General features: G+C 38.5%; 1 protein-coding gene across 7 annotated transcripts in view; it reads left to right on the top strand.

The window, feature by feature from the left end:
• Nucleotides 1-17,019, top strand: part of SMOC2 (SPARC related modular calcium binding 2) — a 149,709-nt gene that overhangs the window by 49,177 nt on the left and 83,513 nt on the right. For all 7 annotated transcript variants that reach the window (XM_056343952.1, XM_056343951.1, XM_056343950.1 and 4 more), the window contains exons 3-4: nucleotides 11,905-12,011; nucleotides 13,126-13,225. In XM_056343952.1, the coding sequence (XP_056199927.1) occupies nucleotides 11,905-12,011; nucleotides 13,126-13,225 (207 nt within the window). The remainder of the gene's footprint in view (nucleotides 1-11,904; nucleotides 12,012-13,125; nucleotides 13,226-17,019) is intronic.

The raw sequence follows: 17,019 nt of genomic DNA, 5'->3' as shown, positions 1-17,019 counted from the left end.
AAAATCCTGTCTGAAAATTAAATACTTCCAGGTACCATTTTAATTAGTTGAAAACATGGTGATCAGCTTTTTGTTTGATTCAGTCTATTCACTAGAAATCTAAACACCTTGACAATCTGTGTTGACAACCTTTTGAAATACTTTTGAGTCCATATTTTCTCACATATATATTCAGAATGGTGATTTCTTTTACATCCATAAGGGAGTTTGAACTACCACCAGACTGGTGGCTGCTTTCTTTGTGTCTTTTTTCTTGAAAAACCCAAGTTTGGATTGACTATCTTTTCTCCTACTCACCTTTTCTCAACATTTGTCTCATCTATTTGGTTTTGAGCGCTTACATACTAAAATTGCAAAGGGATAGTTTACTTGAAATATGCTTGCTTTGCTTTTTTTAATTCAAGTTTTATTCACAACAATATTGAAAAGCTCAGGTGATGCTTTAACATTTTAAAGCAAACCATTTTAAATTCTGGATCTTAAACTAAATGACAGAAAACTGGCAAAATTTAAACCATGTTGCTTTCTTGCACTCCTGTCCTGATCATCAGTTCCTGATGGCTGCAGCAAGGTTAAAACAGCTTAAACAAACCTGAACCTTCCTCTCAGTTCTGAAAAACAGCTCACCTTTGACAAAAAAAGCATCAAAACAGACTGTTCTGGTAGTGGGGTTTTCTGAAGATATTACAAAGCTTTATGATTTTTTTCCCCCAGTCCATTTCCAAGCAGTGCTGGAATCTATTGCTAAGCTTGGAAACACTATAAGAAGTTACTATCTCATAAAATTTCCAGCCTTCTTTTGCAGTTTCAAAGGTCTCAAATAATCTGCGTATGCTGTAGATGAACATCGACATTTTTGGATACCTTTCAAAACAAAATCTAAGCTCTGAAGTTCTGGAGATTTGCCACTTGCTTGACACAGACGTTTACTGTGCAACAAGATTATAAATCTAATAAATAAATGTATTTTGACAGCTGAGAATTATTGTGTTAGGAGGACTGTTAAATATCACCTGTAATGGGGTTCCACTACACACCCACACGCACACACAAATGCTTCACAGTAAGTCTGGCCCAGCATAGCTAAAGAAACAAAACATACGAGAAGCAGAAAAGCAATATGATTGCTTTTAAACCATTCACAAAGACACAGAGGCTACATCCTTTAGCACTCACCGCTGTTCCCTCCACTACAGCTGGTGAGGATGGGACCGGAGAGCTCTGGCTGTTGCACTGGAAGGTTTTGTAACTTACAGAACGAAGTCTTTGATACCCTGTCAATGCATGCAAAAAGTACAGGTTGAAGTTTCTTAGTCTTGAAATAAGTCCAATCATGTGGAAGTATCATCTCTACAAAAAACCAAAAAGCCAAAACCAAACAAAAAAACACAAACAAGCAAGCAAAAAAGCGCCTTATTCTAAAAGGTAAAAAACCCTTTTAATTTATATCCCTGAACAATGCAGTTGCCCATTATGAGTAGGAAGTGTTGCCCAGCACTGCAGGCTCCCATAGGGACGGTAGCAACAGTTTTATATTTAATGGGGGTTTTACATGATTTGAAACATGGTATAGGTTACTCCAAAAGGCTGTGCTTGTATGGGAACAGAAATGCACAACGCATCAGCTAAAAGCATCTTCCCCAGAAGAAATGGGAGAGGCATTGCTAGGTGAGGACCCCCTTCTTTATCTTACAAATGCAAGGCTGAATGTCTGTCACAAATCATGATAGATAAGACTACCTGAAAGAAGCTGGTTTTTTTCATGGAGCATCTTGTACATGCCACATGTACAAAAAAACCACTGGGTTTTTTCCTTTATTTTTTTCTTCTTTTCTCTGGTAACTGTTCAGAATCGCTGTAAAATTTAGCCTTATCTCTGTAGAATGGCACAAAGAATATTCAAATTTGCTATTGTGATGAAAAAGTTGCATTATAAATAATAATAGAAAAAGAGGAAATTCTTAAACTCATTTCTGCAGACTCCTCTCAGTTTAACCTATGCTAAAATCTATCAGGTTTGCTACCCTATTTATTCTCCTCTACTGAATTTTTTTTTTCCTGTGAACATTTAAAATGCAAACTCATATTTTTCCTGCAGCAGTTTTCAAATAATTTTAGGCTTTTCAAGTAGTTTTCTGCAACAGTAAATAACATGTATTAACTTTGAAACCTAAAATTATGATGCTGGGTGGAGGCAAGTGAGATTGAAGGCCTTTTCAATGAAACTGCTCTTTTTTTTTTCCTTTTTACATGACAACAACCTTAGTCCTAGCTACATTAGTAGAAGATTTTCTATGGTATAAATAAAAGTCTTCAGAGTTCAGAAACTTAGAATAATTCCATTCCCATTGGACAGCTTTTCATTTCTCATCTCAGCAACTTCAGGTCTTAAGTGTAGAAAGTCTACTAAGTGATTGCATCTTGTCCAAAGCAAGAAATATCTGTAATAGGAGTGTCTAGTGGAGGGACCACAGTATTTGTCTCTTATGGACCATCAAGCGAACAGTGACTAGTGGCCAGCAGCAGTTCAGTTCACAGTTTTGCTGATGGTGTAAGGGTGAGCTGGAGCAGGTGGTACTGTAGTTCATCTGGGGTAGTTTGGACTTCATTTAAATATTTGAGCTTTTTATATGAATGTTTTCTGAGACTTAGGCAGCTTTTCAGTAGGAAGCTGAAAAGCATGTGCAACGCTGTGACTGAATTCTAGATGTCTGTGGCTACTGGCAATCTTCACCTGAACTGCAAAGCCTCTGTCTCCCATGGAGACGTCCCTCTTAGAGTTAGTAAGGGGAGTTCCTGTTGGTTTAACTGTAAGTTTGCCCTGAAAGTGGGCTGCAAGCTTTGCAGGATAATGCACTTAAAAATTCCCTTTTTTTCTTTTTTTTCCTCTTTTTCTCTTCTCATTACTTAAATAACAACATGAATACTTGTTCCCTTTCTCAGGTTGTTTTTAAGTGAATGTACCAGGTCCATAACTGGGGCATGGGAGACTCATATTCTGAATGTATTAAGCAAGGGGCTCAGTAATAATATTTGGTGTTCTGACATTGTGACCAATGGAAAAAACAGATTCACAGGTATAGTCCTGCCAGCATACCTCTGCCCTTACATAGAGTTCTTGAAACATCCTCGCTGAGGTGCTTGAGTTTCGTGTCTTCTCTACCAATACTTCACTAAAATAAGACTTCTTTAATGGCTGGAAGATTGATACAAATTATTGATCGTTATAACATTTCAACTGCTGAGTTGCACCACATTGCCTTACTTCACTGTCATCATGCAGAAGCAGCCTGGGTTTACATGTGACTGCTAAACTGGACTCTGGATGCATCTCTGTGCGGTCTGTATTCAAAATGCAATGTAAGGAGCTTTACACAGAGTGATACTTAATTCATGAGTGGCTCAGCATTCAGCCTGGCTGGCACTGAGGAGTACGTGTTCAGTATTTGCAGAGGTGCCCCAGCCAGCCCTTGCTGCTCTGTGAGCACGCCATGGAGAGCCATCACACACAGTGGTGTCATTGTTATTCTATAACTGTGTAGATCCCCTTTCTGCATTGGAAACCCTAGATAGCTCATGTTTAGCTTAATTCATTATGGTATCTTAAAGAGCCTGGCTGTTTAAAAATGCCATTCTTTTATGGGCTATCATAGACATAACAAAATACTATCTTCATTCTCACAATTCACATAAAGAACTGAAGCACATCAAAACTAGAGTGGAGTTTTCCATAAAGAGGTATTTTACTGTTTGCTATTTACTTTCCTTAAAGAAACACTCAGTATTTGTTTCATTAAAATGAGGCTTTCAGCGAGAGTGAAAAGTTTCACTTGTTTGAACTATCGGTACAATGAGTTAATGAATGAATGAAGGACATGTTTAAATTATTTGAAATTATATGAATTAAGGTACCTTTCTGTTCTTGGATAAACATGCTGATATGATTTTCCCTTTGTGAAAGAGAAAGAAGACATCACTGGGCAGAAGGTTTTTTTGGCTCATAAATTAATCTTGGTTAGATTCATGAATCTAAGCATCCTTTGGGGAAATGTTACTGTTGCCTGTGAGCTAAAGAACCAGGTTGTAAATACTGGACATGATTTCTGAGTGCACAGCTTATCCTGTATTCTCAGGAAGGCTGCCCTCAAGCTCAGGTCTGCCTGTGAGCTGGGCGTGAGCAAGACTTGTATGTACGTGCAGTGCCTGGGCATGTCCCTTGGGCCAGGGACATTGGCTTGGCCACTCCAACTGCCGCTGGAAGGCAGCTCTGTGGGAGAACATACTCCCGAGATGTTTTGTCTGGATAGAGAGAGAGAGACATAGTGGGTAGGTTTGGTTCGGTTCTTTTCCTAACTGAAATGAGTGAAAGAACGAAGGTGTCAGTCTATAAAATAATCCTCAACAGACATGGGGAGCTTGCACACTCTACAGATTGAAAGCAGAACAGTTTTCACTTGACCTCACCCCTCCCTTTTCTCCTCTGCATTTTCATTTTTTCCCCAACTTCTATGAGGAAAAAGGAAAAAAGAAAAAAAAGAAAAAAAAAAAAAGAGAGGGAGGCAGGTTTATTATTTGGACAAAAATATATTAAAATGAGAATGTATTGAGAAGTGGTATCAGGTTGTTTTTTTTTTTTAAATAAACCTTCTGGTAAAAAAATGATTATAGGGCTGATTTTTATCTTTAAATACTCTTAACTAGGAGCTGTCTTGTCATTTTTCTCACTGTAGACACTGCATTTAATGTATAGGGTGACTGCAAGTCTCCAGTCTGTAATACTGGCAATCCTGATACAAACCCTGATCAGCCCCAAACTTATTTTGGTTTTGGTACTTTATGTATGTTATGTGTCAAGTTGTTATCTATCAAGCCACTGTAGTAATACTGTATATTTGCGAAAAAAACCATTCAGCATCTTGGTGAGCAAAAGGTATCTACATACAGAGATTATAATTTATCTAGTCTCTGAAAACAAAAGCAATTGGCTTCTGATTATATACTTTCTAGTAGGTATTTAATAGGGGTGTATAAAGTTTTAAGTACATTCGGAATATTTTTTTGTGGAATTTCCTTTGCTCTTTTAAATGTGTCTACTGATATATGGAATACAGGACAAGTAACACTGAAATAGTATCCACAATTTCCTGGAGGTGGAATTGATCTCTTTTTAAGATACTCACATTTTTATTGATAATATTTCTCCAAGCAGAATTTGCCAAAGCCAGACTGCACAGAAACAAGGTGTATAAAAGCATTCGTAGGCACAAAAAAGGTATCTTTTTAGAATCAAATATTCGCTACTGCAATTGTATGAAATTAACCTTTTGTTTGTTTGTTTGTTTGTTTCATGAAGTTTTCATTTCTGCTCATATATTTTCAATTTGAGTTTCAGGCTTTATATAAAATGAACATCTTAAAGCAAGTGAAGTAGAAACTACTAGTGCTAAAGCAATAATACTTCAATGAAGGCTAGGAACCACAAATGCAAGCTTTCTCCAATTTTCAGTGCAAGAATTATAAATTGGCCCATATTAGACTTCTCCAAACTATTTATCAAATCTCTGTTCTGCTCAGAAAACCTAATCTAGCCTTTGGTATGTAAAAAATCAGAAAGCTCTAGCTTTGTTTTTTGTTGCAAACATTTGATTCGGTTCTAGTCAGGCTGTATCTCTCCAAATGTGACTGTTAGGAAATTGAGAGAAATATTATTGTGCCAAGAAGCAATCCAGCACAACATTCCTTATTTTATCTTAAAGTTAGCTATCAAAACTGCTGGGTGGTTGCAAAATGTGGAAAGAAAAAAAAAAAGAAAAGAAAAGAAAACAAAAAGAAAACAACAAAGACATCCCACATTGCCTGCCTCTGTTAGATGCCAGTTGAGGAGAGCTTAAGCTAAGATTGCTCTGCTGTTTTGTTTGAATCCAGAATGCAGCAATAAAAATAAGTAGTGAGAGAGTCAGCCAGCCCTTGTCACAAAGCAGTGAGTCTTTATTTTATGGCTGTGTCAGGCTAAATGTCTGTGCTGACATCCTTTCCAACCCAGGAGGCTAGTAATCTCCGCACCTTTGAAATTGAAACTTTAAGCATGTATAGCTTGCTATGTGTTTCGGATCACTAGAGGCCACAGCTATTTGTATGCTTTGTTGGTAGACATGATCAGCTCTTTGAAACTTAGGTCAAATATCATAGAAAATCTTAATGTTATGAGTAGTTTATGCTACATAAACCCAATGGTGTCTTGTGCTCCAAATAAAAATCTTTTGTGCTAAATTAAGGACAAATTATGACCATTTGACTTTTATTGCATCACTACCAGTTAGCAAAAGGGTAGAGCAGTAGGAAAGAAACACAGAAGTAGAGAAAAAATCTGGTTCATTGTTAGACAATTCAGTAAAGCGCCCAGGTAGATAGCTGACTTTAAACAGCTTGTTGCACTGTTTATTTCTAAATTTAAGGGCAAGGAAGTGTGTATATGTAGGTATTCTGGCATAATGGAGGGGCAGTATAGGAAACCTACAGAGAAAAGCAAGAGGTATTTGGATTATCTGTCTCTATGCTAGGTCTATGTGATTTTAGGAAAGCTTTCTTTTTAGTGTAAGAACAGCTAAGTATCTGTGGAAAGCCCTCAGGGGAACTTTTTCTTCAAACGATTAAGTTTAACCACTTTATAAGTAGTTTTAACAAAGTGGTAAATGTTTCTGATCTGTTCAGCGGGATATTCCATCTATAATAAAATAACTAAATAAACCGTTGAAGTGTATTTTATGAATAAATACATAACAAGCCCATGTCACACACAGTAATCTCTTTGAAAGCAAGTGAAGTCTGCTCAGTGTATTGGGACTGGGAAAGGTACTTTTATTCTTACTGAAATGTACAGCAAACCAAGAAATACCGGATGAACTAAATCAAAACCTTTGCAGGAGATTTATCTATTCTTTTGGCAAGCTGTTTACTTTTCCATGAGAGAGTCTGGGTTAGATCTCCCTGTGGAGCCCCAAAGTTGCTGTAAATTCAATTGTATTAAATGTCACTTTAGAGATGGTGTTTACACCCTTGATGAGTTTGTGTCATTGTTTTAAAGATAAACTTCTCCTTTGTAGTAATAAACTTCTCTCTGTGTGATATATTATTCAAGGATTAGCCAGCAGAGTTGAAGTTGATAGATGTTTTCTTCTTTTTTTCTGAAGCTCAGTGTTTTCGGTGCTGTAGTGTTAGAAATAAGGCATAAACCGAGATTAGTTCCAAGTCAGTCCTGTGTGCTTTGTGAAGCTAATTCTGTTTCCAGAACTTCCTTGGGTACTGAAATTTCCTATTGACTTCAGTGCTGTCTCAGGAAGTCCCATGCTCCCAGGTGTCACATGCCAGGATCTGGTTCTGGACCCTGCAGCAGTGTACTGGCACCACTCAACTTCATAGGTGAAAGTCTTGCCTGTTGCAGAAAATTAAGATGGCTTTATATTTCACCTGTGCCTTCCAGACACTGCTCTCCTCTGGAAGCCAGAATTCAGAAAGGGCAATTCAGAAAGACCTGCCCAAACAGCTACAACTCTGTAATCTCCTCAGTTCTGTGTATTTCTGTCCACTCCCACACACCCATTTTTGCTTTCACTTATGGTATATTTGCCTTCTTAAACCTCTAGCTGCCTTTGCAGTCCTGGTGCTAAGTCTCAGTGGTACAATCAACACACTGGCCAATGTACTGTGCTAAAATGCATCGAGCCCAGCCCAGTACCAGCCCAGCTGGACAGCTGATACAGACCAAGTGAGCTAATTTAAAGGTAAACTTGTGCATCTTCATGCTCAGTTTCTACGATTGTTTTCCCAGCAAGCTTCAAACCCATTTACCTCGAGTTGAGAGGATAAACTCTTACTGAGTCAGTCTTGACATCATTCAAAATTACAGCTGGGCATACATATCTGCAAAATTAGTTTTCCCCATTGTCTGAGTATAGGCAAGTAAGGCTTCATTTCAGGCAGCTTTTTACAGGTCTTAGAACCAAACAAGTCTTTTCGCTAGGTCATATACCAGATTCTGGCTTGAGCCTGCTGGCTCCCTTATTAATACTTAAGCTGTGGAGAGAAATAAAGTATAGTGGGAATTCTAGTCAGAACCCAGTAACATTTTCAAGCCCGTTATTTTTCCACTAGATGGTTCCAAAAGTTTAACCAAAAACAGATTAAAAAAAAAAAAGTGGCTTTTTTTTGAGCTAGAAATCCAGTATAACAACAGTGAAACAAGGCTGACTTGTTTCAGTGATGCATAGAATGGCACAGTGCTTTCCATCCTTCCAACACCTTGCAGATAGACTCAGAGTCCTTTCTGCTCTCAGGTGGTTTGTCACAGTGTGATGCCATTCACCCCCAAAGAGTTTAACCTGCTTTGGTCAGGGTGCATGACGATCAAAATCAAAGCTGTGGGCTGATTAATCAGGACAGAGGTACCAGGTAAGTTCCATCACCTTTAGTTCTCAGTCTTCTTTCAAAATATTCAGGGTCCATCCTGATCTGGGTTATTCCTGGTCTAGATAAAGAGGAAAGTTGGATCGGTATGTGAGACTTCACTGGTATCACCTTAGATGTCAATATTCCTATAAACCTCCTCCTGGCAAGCCACTTAAGCCCAGACTCATCCTAATAATCTGAGATTCATGTGAGTTGTCTTCGTAGTTACACAGTGCTCAGAGGGGCCCATAGACAAGAACTGTCTGAGTGCACTCACAGGACTTTGCACAGTGAGTCCCAGATATGGTGTCCCTGTGTGAGCCTGAGCAATGGCCATGTGGAATATTTGTTTCCCTATGGATCAGGTTCTCACCCATCACTGACTTCTGCTTGTTAGTAGCTGCAAGGTTTCCTTACATCTATCTCTTGTTTGATACTTGCATGTGAGCTCATGTTTCAGCCTTTCTCCCAGTCATGGCAAGAACTAATTTTCTTGTCCTTTTTCAGTTGTTATTTTACATCAGTGTCTAGCACCTAAATCTCTTGATTTCTTGTTTTCCTTTGGAAAATTTGTATGAAATCACACAGTAGATTTAGAAGGTACTGCAACCAGGACACAAATGAAGATGCTCAGATGGTGTAGTCTTACAAATTTATTATAAAAAATATTATAACTTATTTTGGCTTCAGTGGTGTTGTATTTGGAAGGAATTTACCTTCCCTGAATTAATAATTTTATGTTCATTAGTATTCTGAGGAAGAATGTTTTTATATGTTGTCTTTTTCTCTTGACCACCCAATTATATTTTTTCTGTCAGGTTTGGACCACATCTCTGCATCATAGTTATTCCCCTGTGGTAATGCCTTGGTGAAATAAAAGAAACAGAACTGGGAATATTTTGACTATACACAGTTTCAGATGCTTAACTTGATAAGAGATCTTCCCCATGGGTTTATTTTGGGTATACCGAAGCACAGTAATGCCCAAAAACTTTAAAATGTTTCCATGGTTATATAATACAAAAGAAAGCTTCAAATGTGAATTTTATATTCCACTAAATTTGGTCATTGTTGATTTTATAGCATATTAGATCATCCACAAATAGGAGGCCATTAGAGCATCAGGCTGTTTAGGAACAAGTTGTGGACAGTTTTGGAGAACTTCTCTTTCTCCTTGGCATGTTTTTATGATAATTCAAATATTGGAGTTAATTTACAACCCTGCTGGTACTATACCAGAGACCTTATGTGATGGAATTTATATCACTTTTCCTTTTAGACATTTAAACCACATGTCATTCTAGAAAAATGAGGACAGAGGTCCAACAAAGGAGTGATTTATTTTCAGTTAAAATACTAGCTACATTAAAACCACATGTTACTAAGTACTGTATAACCAAACCACGCTCAGAAGGTGGCTTACGACACAAAAGTTTGCTTAAAGTGTTTTGGTTTTTTTTCCCTCAAAAAAACCTTTGGTGGTGCATACATTAACAGATTTTACCTGAGCTGCACAGTACATTGGCTATAATTTTCCCTTCAGACATAAAGTACCGGAGTATAAACTAATTCGGTTCACTATTACTTCTCTTACATTTATGGATGGTTGAACTTCTCTGCCTGTTTTAGGTAACATTGCATCTCTGTGAATATCCCTTCTGAAAGAGCATAATACAATTAAGGTTGTTAAGACTGAAACATAGTTTTTCAGAGTGAAACAACTGTATTTTGGGCATTTTACCAACATACACTATCATAATGCTCCTGTGAGAAGAGTAAACTGATGCACAGAAGTAGTGCATGCAACTCAAGACCAGAAGGGAAATCAATACGAAGATTAGAATTACAGGGCCCCAATTTTGTTTTCAGGATGCAGATGCTGAGGACCACTTTCTGTCCTCATTATAGTACACTTCCACCCCAGGTTGCCTAGGACTTGAAGGGAATATTTTATGCTAATGTTGCCAGGTGAGTTGTCCAAAGCTTGGTGGAGATGACCAGTGAAGGATTTATCCTGTACAAAGGACTTCTGCTGTTGGAGCAAGCTTCCTTGCTGGTTCTGTGCATGTATGTATGAGTGATACTGGCACAGAGAGGATGCTCAGGGGACTGGGGTCTTAGGTGGCTCACCTGTGTGCTCCTGGGGACCCTGTTAAGATATGCTGGTGTCAGGTGGGGAAGTGGAAGTGTTGTTGCCTCACTGTTCAGATTCTGTTCAATGTGCATGGACTAGAAAGCCTGCATGGACTAGAAAGCCCATCCCCATGCTTTTGAAGAACTGCCCAAACATTCACAAATCACCAGAACACCCCTGTCTCACAGGTAATTGCTAGACAGTTTTAACACTAAAAGGAAACTAGCCAGTTACTGTCAAACAGACTTTAAACAAAACAGGGATCAGAAGCAGCAAATTTCTCTGCTTATATGTTTGAGATCATTCTAATTCAGATGTTGCAGTCACATCTTGAAATCATTAATACTACCTTAAGCTTGCCTGGTATTCTCGTTTCTCCTGAAATTGCTTAGCTCAAGCAGATCCTAAAGTATTGATTCTGCATCAGCAACGTGCTAAAATTTGTAGCGGCTTTAAAAAAAAAGGTACAACTGCCTATGTTATGTGACTTTCTCAGCCCTTGGCTGCCTAATTGAAATAAAGTATATGTAGCAGACAATATAATTTATTTGCTAATAGTAACTCCACTGAATTAAAGCTGTCTAGTTTGCTACCTTGTCCTGGATGGAAACCAGTACCAGGCAATGTCGGAGACGGTGCAAGAAACCACACAGCCGAAAAAAAGGACCATGTGGTAGACTTGACTTGTGCCATGCCTAAATCATAAACTGTCATATTAAATTTTAGCATAATATGAATTAAGCATGTCCGAAATTATTATTAAATCACCTCCTCAACAAGCCTTTATGCTGTACAATATATTTTATTCTATTTCTTTTACCAGCCTGGTAAAAAGGCACACCTGTAGTCGCAGCTGAGATTGCTGAATAACTGCAGTAAATGATGCTTAAACTCACAGTAGGAAATGCAAGGCAGCTGCATTCCTGCTTCCTGCTTTGCCTTTCCTGAAGCACTAGATAGCTGGTGGTGCCACCAGCATGGAAAGAATATTGTGGGGCACAATGCAGCAGCTATTGCTGTGTTAAATTGATAGGAGAAGCCCTGTCTGGGTTTCTGCCCTTTGGCAGCAGTTGGAGCAGAAGGGCTGTCTCTCCAGGCATCTCTCCATTTCATTTCCCAGTTCTTGATTATTGTCTAGAAATTACTGTCTTCCCTTGGTTTTCTTTCCTAAAAGTAATGCAACTGATTGTACATTTTCACTGATTATAATTCTGGTTTTCTTTATGTGTGTCTCAGAGTCTTCTTCCTTTTTCTTAATATAGATTGTCACCTATCTTTTCTTCATATTGCTTCATCCAGCTGACTTGTCTTTTTCCTTTCTCTAGATGTTTCCAGATGTGTGGCTGAGAGGAAGTACACCCAGGAACAAGCTCGCAAGGAATTTCAACAAGTGTTTATCCCAGAATGCAATGATGATGGCACATACAGTCAGGTTGAAAATATTTCATTCATTATCTTGCATGGCTGGAAAGTCAGGATATGTGTGTTTGCAAAGGATGAAGATGAGACAAATGTAATGAAGGGAAATTTAATTTCAAAGTGAAATGTAATTTATGCTACCACTGATGTTAACAAATGGAAGGGAAATTTGTGTTTTATGCTGAGTCCTTTTTCTTTTTTTCAGTTGGCCAGCAAAAGAGCCAGACATTACCATTGTTCATGTGATACAGTCCCTGTTCTAGGCTGAGGCAGCTGAGTCATTCTTGTAGCCCCCTGAATACTCATCAGATGGTAAAATGTTTGGAATTTCTGATCTGTTCCTGATTTGAACCAGAAAACTTGTGACCAGAGTCCATATCTTACGGCTGAAGCGTGAATCATACAGGATTCTTCCCTATTCTCAGCTGAGTTTCTGCAAAACCATGTGGTCTGAGACTTTGATTTAGGTTAGGTCATGGAATTCAGAGGGGGATGCAGGTAAAAGCTTACCCTGTGATATATATTCCAAACAAGATCACCTTCTTCTGCCTTGTACTGCATTTCAGTTGCAGAGTTGTGCAGAAGACGATCCTTCTCATTTTGAGCATGGTGAGGGAAGTGATATTGGCCCTCAGGAAATATAATGCAATTGATTTCTAAGAGGAATTCCAAGAGTTTCCTTTCTGACAGCTTGGGATATGAATAATGCTGGCAGAAGCACTCTGTCCTGCTCCTTCAGTGGGTGGAACAATATGTTCTCTATGTGGAAAAAAAATCAAGATTGCTTGCTTCAGGAACAGTTTATGTGTCCCTTGAGGAACTTTGTTGTAAGGTTCTCATAACACCTGCACCTCACTATTCTGAATCAGGGTGTAAACAACCACATATTTCAAAAGTCTTCTATTCCATTAGATTCTGAAGGATCTACCACATTTTTCTTGAAATAAACTGTTATTTATGCTAGAGAATCATACATAGAACTGAGATGAGGTCCATTATGGTTTATTGTTCTAGGTTTTGTCAATATAGTTTTCTGGATTAGTCTTTTGCACTTATGTGTCATGAACACTTTGGGATAAGAAACATATGTCTGACAAACTGCACATGGTTGATGTCATTGCTGACAGGTTCAGTGCCACAGTTACACTGGATACTGCTGGTGTGTCACTCCCAATGGTCGTCCTATCAGTGGTACTGCTGTGGCCCACAAAACTCCCCGGTGCCCAGGTAAGACTTGTTTGTCTGGCAGGGTAATGACATCGTGTCATGAATAGCAGAGTTTATCTGTGGCATCTGGTTAAACTTAAGGAAAAAAAAATTCTTCACTGGAAGAGTGGTTCAGCACAGAAATAGGTGCTGGTGGAAGCTGTGGATGGCCCATTCCTGGGGATTTGCAAAACTCAACTGGATAAGGCTCTGAGAGGGTTGATCTAGCTTTCAAGCTAGCCCTGTGTGAGACCTGCTACCCTAAACCTCCCTGTGATTCTATGATCCATCTACGTTACTTGTACTGTAATCTGGCTGTTGAAGAGGGTTTCTACAGTGGTTATTTGTATGAAATTCGTGTGTCAATATATGAAACCGTGCAACTGACTTGCTGAGATAGTCCTTTCTTTATGCCAAAATTTGCTTGCACATAAACTAATTGCAAAAAAAATTCAGAGGGCTTTGCCTTTTCTGTATTTTAAGTATGTTGAGTACAGAAAAAGAAAACCACTCCCCCCAAGATATGGTGTGTGACTGTCCTGATTTGTAACATAGCCCAATGAAAGAACTCCCACAGTTTTCATGAATGACCAAATCCAGAGGAGAAATAAAAACGAAACAAAGCATTAAAAACATAATGGAATCATTGTCTGTAGAAATGAATTAGCAAATCAGACTCATTGCTATGTGTACTGCCTTTTATCTTTCATTAATATAATTAGCAGGTGCACTGTTTTTTAGGAATTTGCTTCTGACACTATTTCATTGACGTTGTTAATAAATATAAATCCTGAGTGTATGAACGGTTGCCAGAATTGCTATTCACCTTCCTTAGGGCTGACAGAATTGCACAGAAATAGCTCTAAATATACTTGAGCTCCATGTATTGCATTTCTGTTTGTGCTGTAGCACCATTCTCTGTCAGAGAGCAGGAGAAATAGTTTTAAAAAGCTGTAAATAACCCTGTAATGTAAATGAAGCTGGTAAAAAGGCCTTGGAGGGAATTCACCTTGTCTGATCTACTTCAGTCATTCAAGCACAATATTGATGTTTTTAATAAATAGATGGAGGAAAGAAGAGATCATGGAGAAAGTTTCAACAAAAATTATAAAAAGTTAATTCTTCTTTTAAGGTCTATCTTGTTTAAACGATTTGCAGAATCTTCCATGCATCTTGCCTGTAGGTGAACTTTAGCCAGAAAGAATACTCTTCAGATTAATAGTTTTGATCCAGTCTGAAAAGTCGCTGCAGAATGACAGTTATGAAAAATAATATATAATGTGCAGGAACCTTAAAATAGAGAAAAATGTGCATTCATTTTAGTGTAGTTATTGTTTATAACTAGATTGCCTCTTCAGAAGACACATGGTTAGGATAGTATTTTTGTGTTTCAGTGTATTCTTGAATAGACGTGCTTCTGCATGTCCATAGCCAAGGCTTCTCTGAAAGCACGCCTTCATGGCTTTTGTGGCAAGATCAATCTGTAGTTTCATCCCTTTCACTGACATCAGTGAAAAAGGGGTTAAGCTGATGCTGGAAGTTCAACACTTAATTGTTTGGCAAATGTGGCACAGCATATGGCATTATTTTTGGCTCAAAATGTTACTGAGTTATTGTACTTTCACTTTTTCTATTTGTATTCAGTCTTATTGAGGAGAAGCTGCGGTGTAGTTCCAGGTTAATTACTAGATTAATATCAGAATTATTGTATCTTTACAGGAACCAATTCTTAGTTCCTCTCAAAGGTATATTCATGTGCTTAGCAGATAAACTGCCAGACGGCTGCAGCTCATTTTTGAAGGGGTGGGAAGGGAAGGTAGTTTTACAGGAATGCTAAGGAGAAGGTGATAGCAGCACTCAATTTTAATTTAGTAGCTCAGAGATATATGGACTACTCCAGGGCCCAGGTAAGTATGCAGAGTATGATTTTGTTCCATGGAAGAGTGTGCATAATTTTCCAATTGTTATGAGACCTTCTCCTATTATCTCTGCACATTTCCTCCCCTGCTTGTATCAGTGCTGTCATGTTTTACTGCTCACCACTTCTCCTTTATCCCTCAGGAAAGAAGTCCAACTACAGCAGGGTTTGGAAATAGATTTGAAATGCCAGGGGATTTTGCAGTGGTAGTGGCTAAGGTCTCAGTCTTAAGAGGTCTGGAGAAACCATCCCATTCAGCAGAGGAGGCAGCTACAGATTTTCTCAGAAAGTTATGTGGTATAATAAGGCAAAACTTTGCTCTTATATTGCAGAATGAAAGCCTGAAGCACAACTGCACCCTTCTCCCATTTCCCAGTATATATTCAAAATTGCCATCTGTTTACGATAAAAGAAGGTTTCTTTCCCCCAGAAGGACTGTTGATGTTTTCCAGATCACCGTTGATTCCCTTCTGTACTTTTTCTTTAGTACCACTGTGCATGGGAATTACAATCAAAATTTTAGTGGGTGTACTGAAGTTGAGTAGATGTACTCCTGTTTTAACTAGTATTTCAGGGATTCCATTTCTTCCAGCGCTGTTGTCCCTGGTCAGTCCAACACACCATGTTGTTACTAGCTTTGTTGCAGGCATTGCCTTGCTGTTTTTTGATTTTGCAGGCAGATCTGCTGTAGTGGTGGCATCCTGACACTAGTGCGCTTATGTATTTTCACTTGCTGCTGTGTATTCTGCAGACGTGATGCTATAGCTATTTCAAAGGCATTTTTGCAATTTTTGCAGTTTGTGTGTCCCAGACATTTTTTTCCCCAGGATCACTTTTGCCACCTTTTCCCTTTAGAGAATGTGCACAGACAATCAACATGGCAGGCAGTGTCAACTGTGAACATGTTTTTGAAATGATTTTGTCACAGGAAATGTAATATTATGGAAGGTGTGAAAATTGATCTTTTTAATGAAAATGTTCAGTGTTTCTTTTCAGTTCTAGGTTAGTACTTCAGTAACTTCAGATAGGGTTTGAATACATGTCTAATCAACTGTGCTGTTCCTAAATTATGGGGTAATTTCTTGTCTTTCATTTTCTCCCAGTAGAAACACCTTTGACTTTGGTGAATATTCAGAAATAGGAAAGAAGAGCATGGCAGCCTGGAAGAACTTGGATTTTAATAGAGGAAATCTGGAGCAGAACTTAGGATGGGCAGTTAGGAGCTTGGTTTCCCAGTTCCATCCCCTGTCCATACTTCACATGTACTATATGATATTGGATAGGTGAAATAAACCTCTAAGTTAACTGTTAATATTGGTTAGCTGCTTAACGTGATGCTTCCTAAAGCTATCTCATGTCCTGGGACAGAAAAGCGTCACGTGTATATTTGTTATCTATCTATGCACAATAGTTGCATAAGCTGTTTTTTTGCTCATTGTGTTGTTCTTGTTGCTCTTATTGAAGTTGTCTTTTTCACTAGAGACACAAAGTGTGAAAGGATGAAGGTTATAAACAGCATTTAAAATGCAGAACTCTCCCACTGAAATATGTAAACCCTTTGCTTTAATTGCTACATCTTTACCTGGAAGAGCTCTTCTTCCATCCTTTCCAGTTGTTCCCTCACCAGCACTTGATACTGCTAAAACAGACATGATAAATCTCAGATTGTCATTCCGCTCCATGGAAATAACCTCGACTGTTGCAGGAGCAGTGGTGAGAAGCAGAGTAAATCAAACATATTCCCATGACAGCATTAAAAAGAAAGCTCCCTAAAAATGATGAATGTCCCCCAATACTTTCACTAAAGAACACCAGTCTTAAAACCAGACGTTTTTACAGCTCCCCATCTCTGTTATCAGCACTGCAGGGAACTGTAGAAATTCCATAGGCACAGAGT

Source organism: Falco biarmicus, chromosome 6 (assembly GCF_023638135.1).
Source record: "Falco biarmicus isolate bFalBia1 chromosome 6, bFalBia1.pri, whole genome shotgun sequence".
Taxonomy (NCBI): Eukaryota; Metazoa; Chordata; class Aves; order Falconiformes; family Falconidae; genus Falco; species Falco biarmicus.
This window is presented reverse-complemented; position numbering and strand designations above follow the sequence as displayed.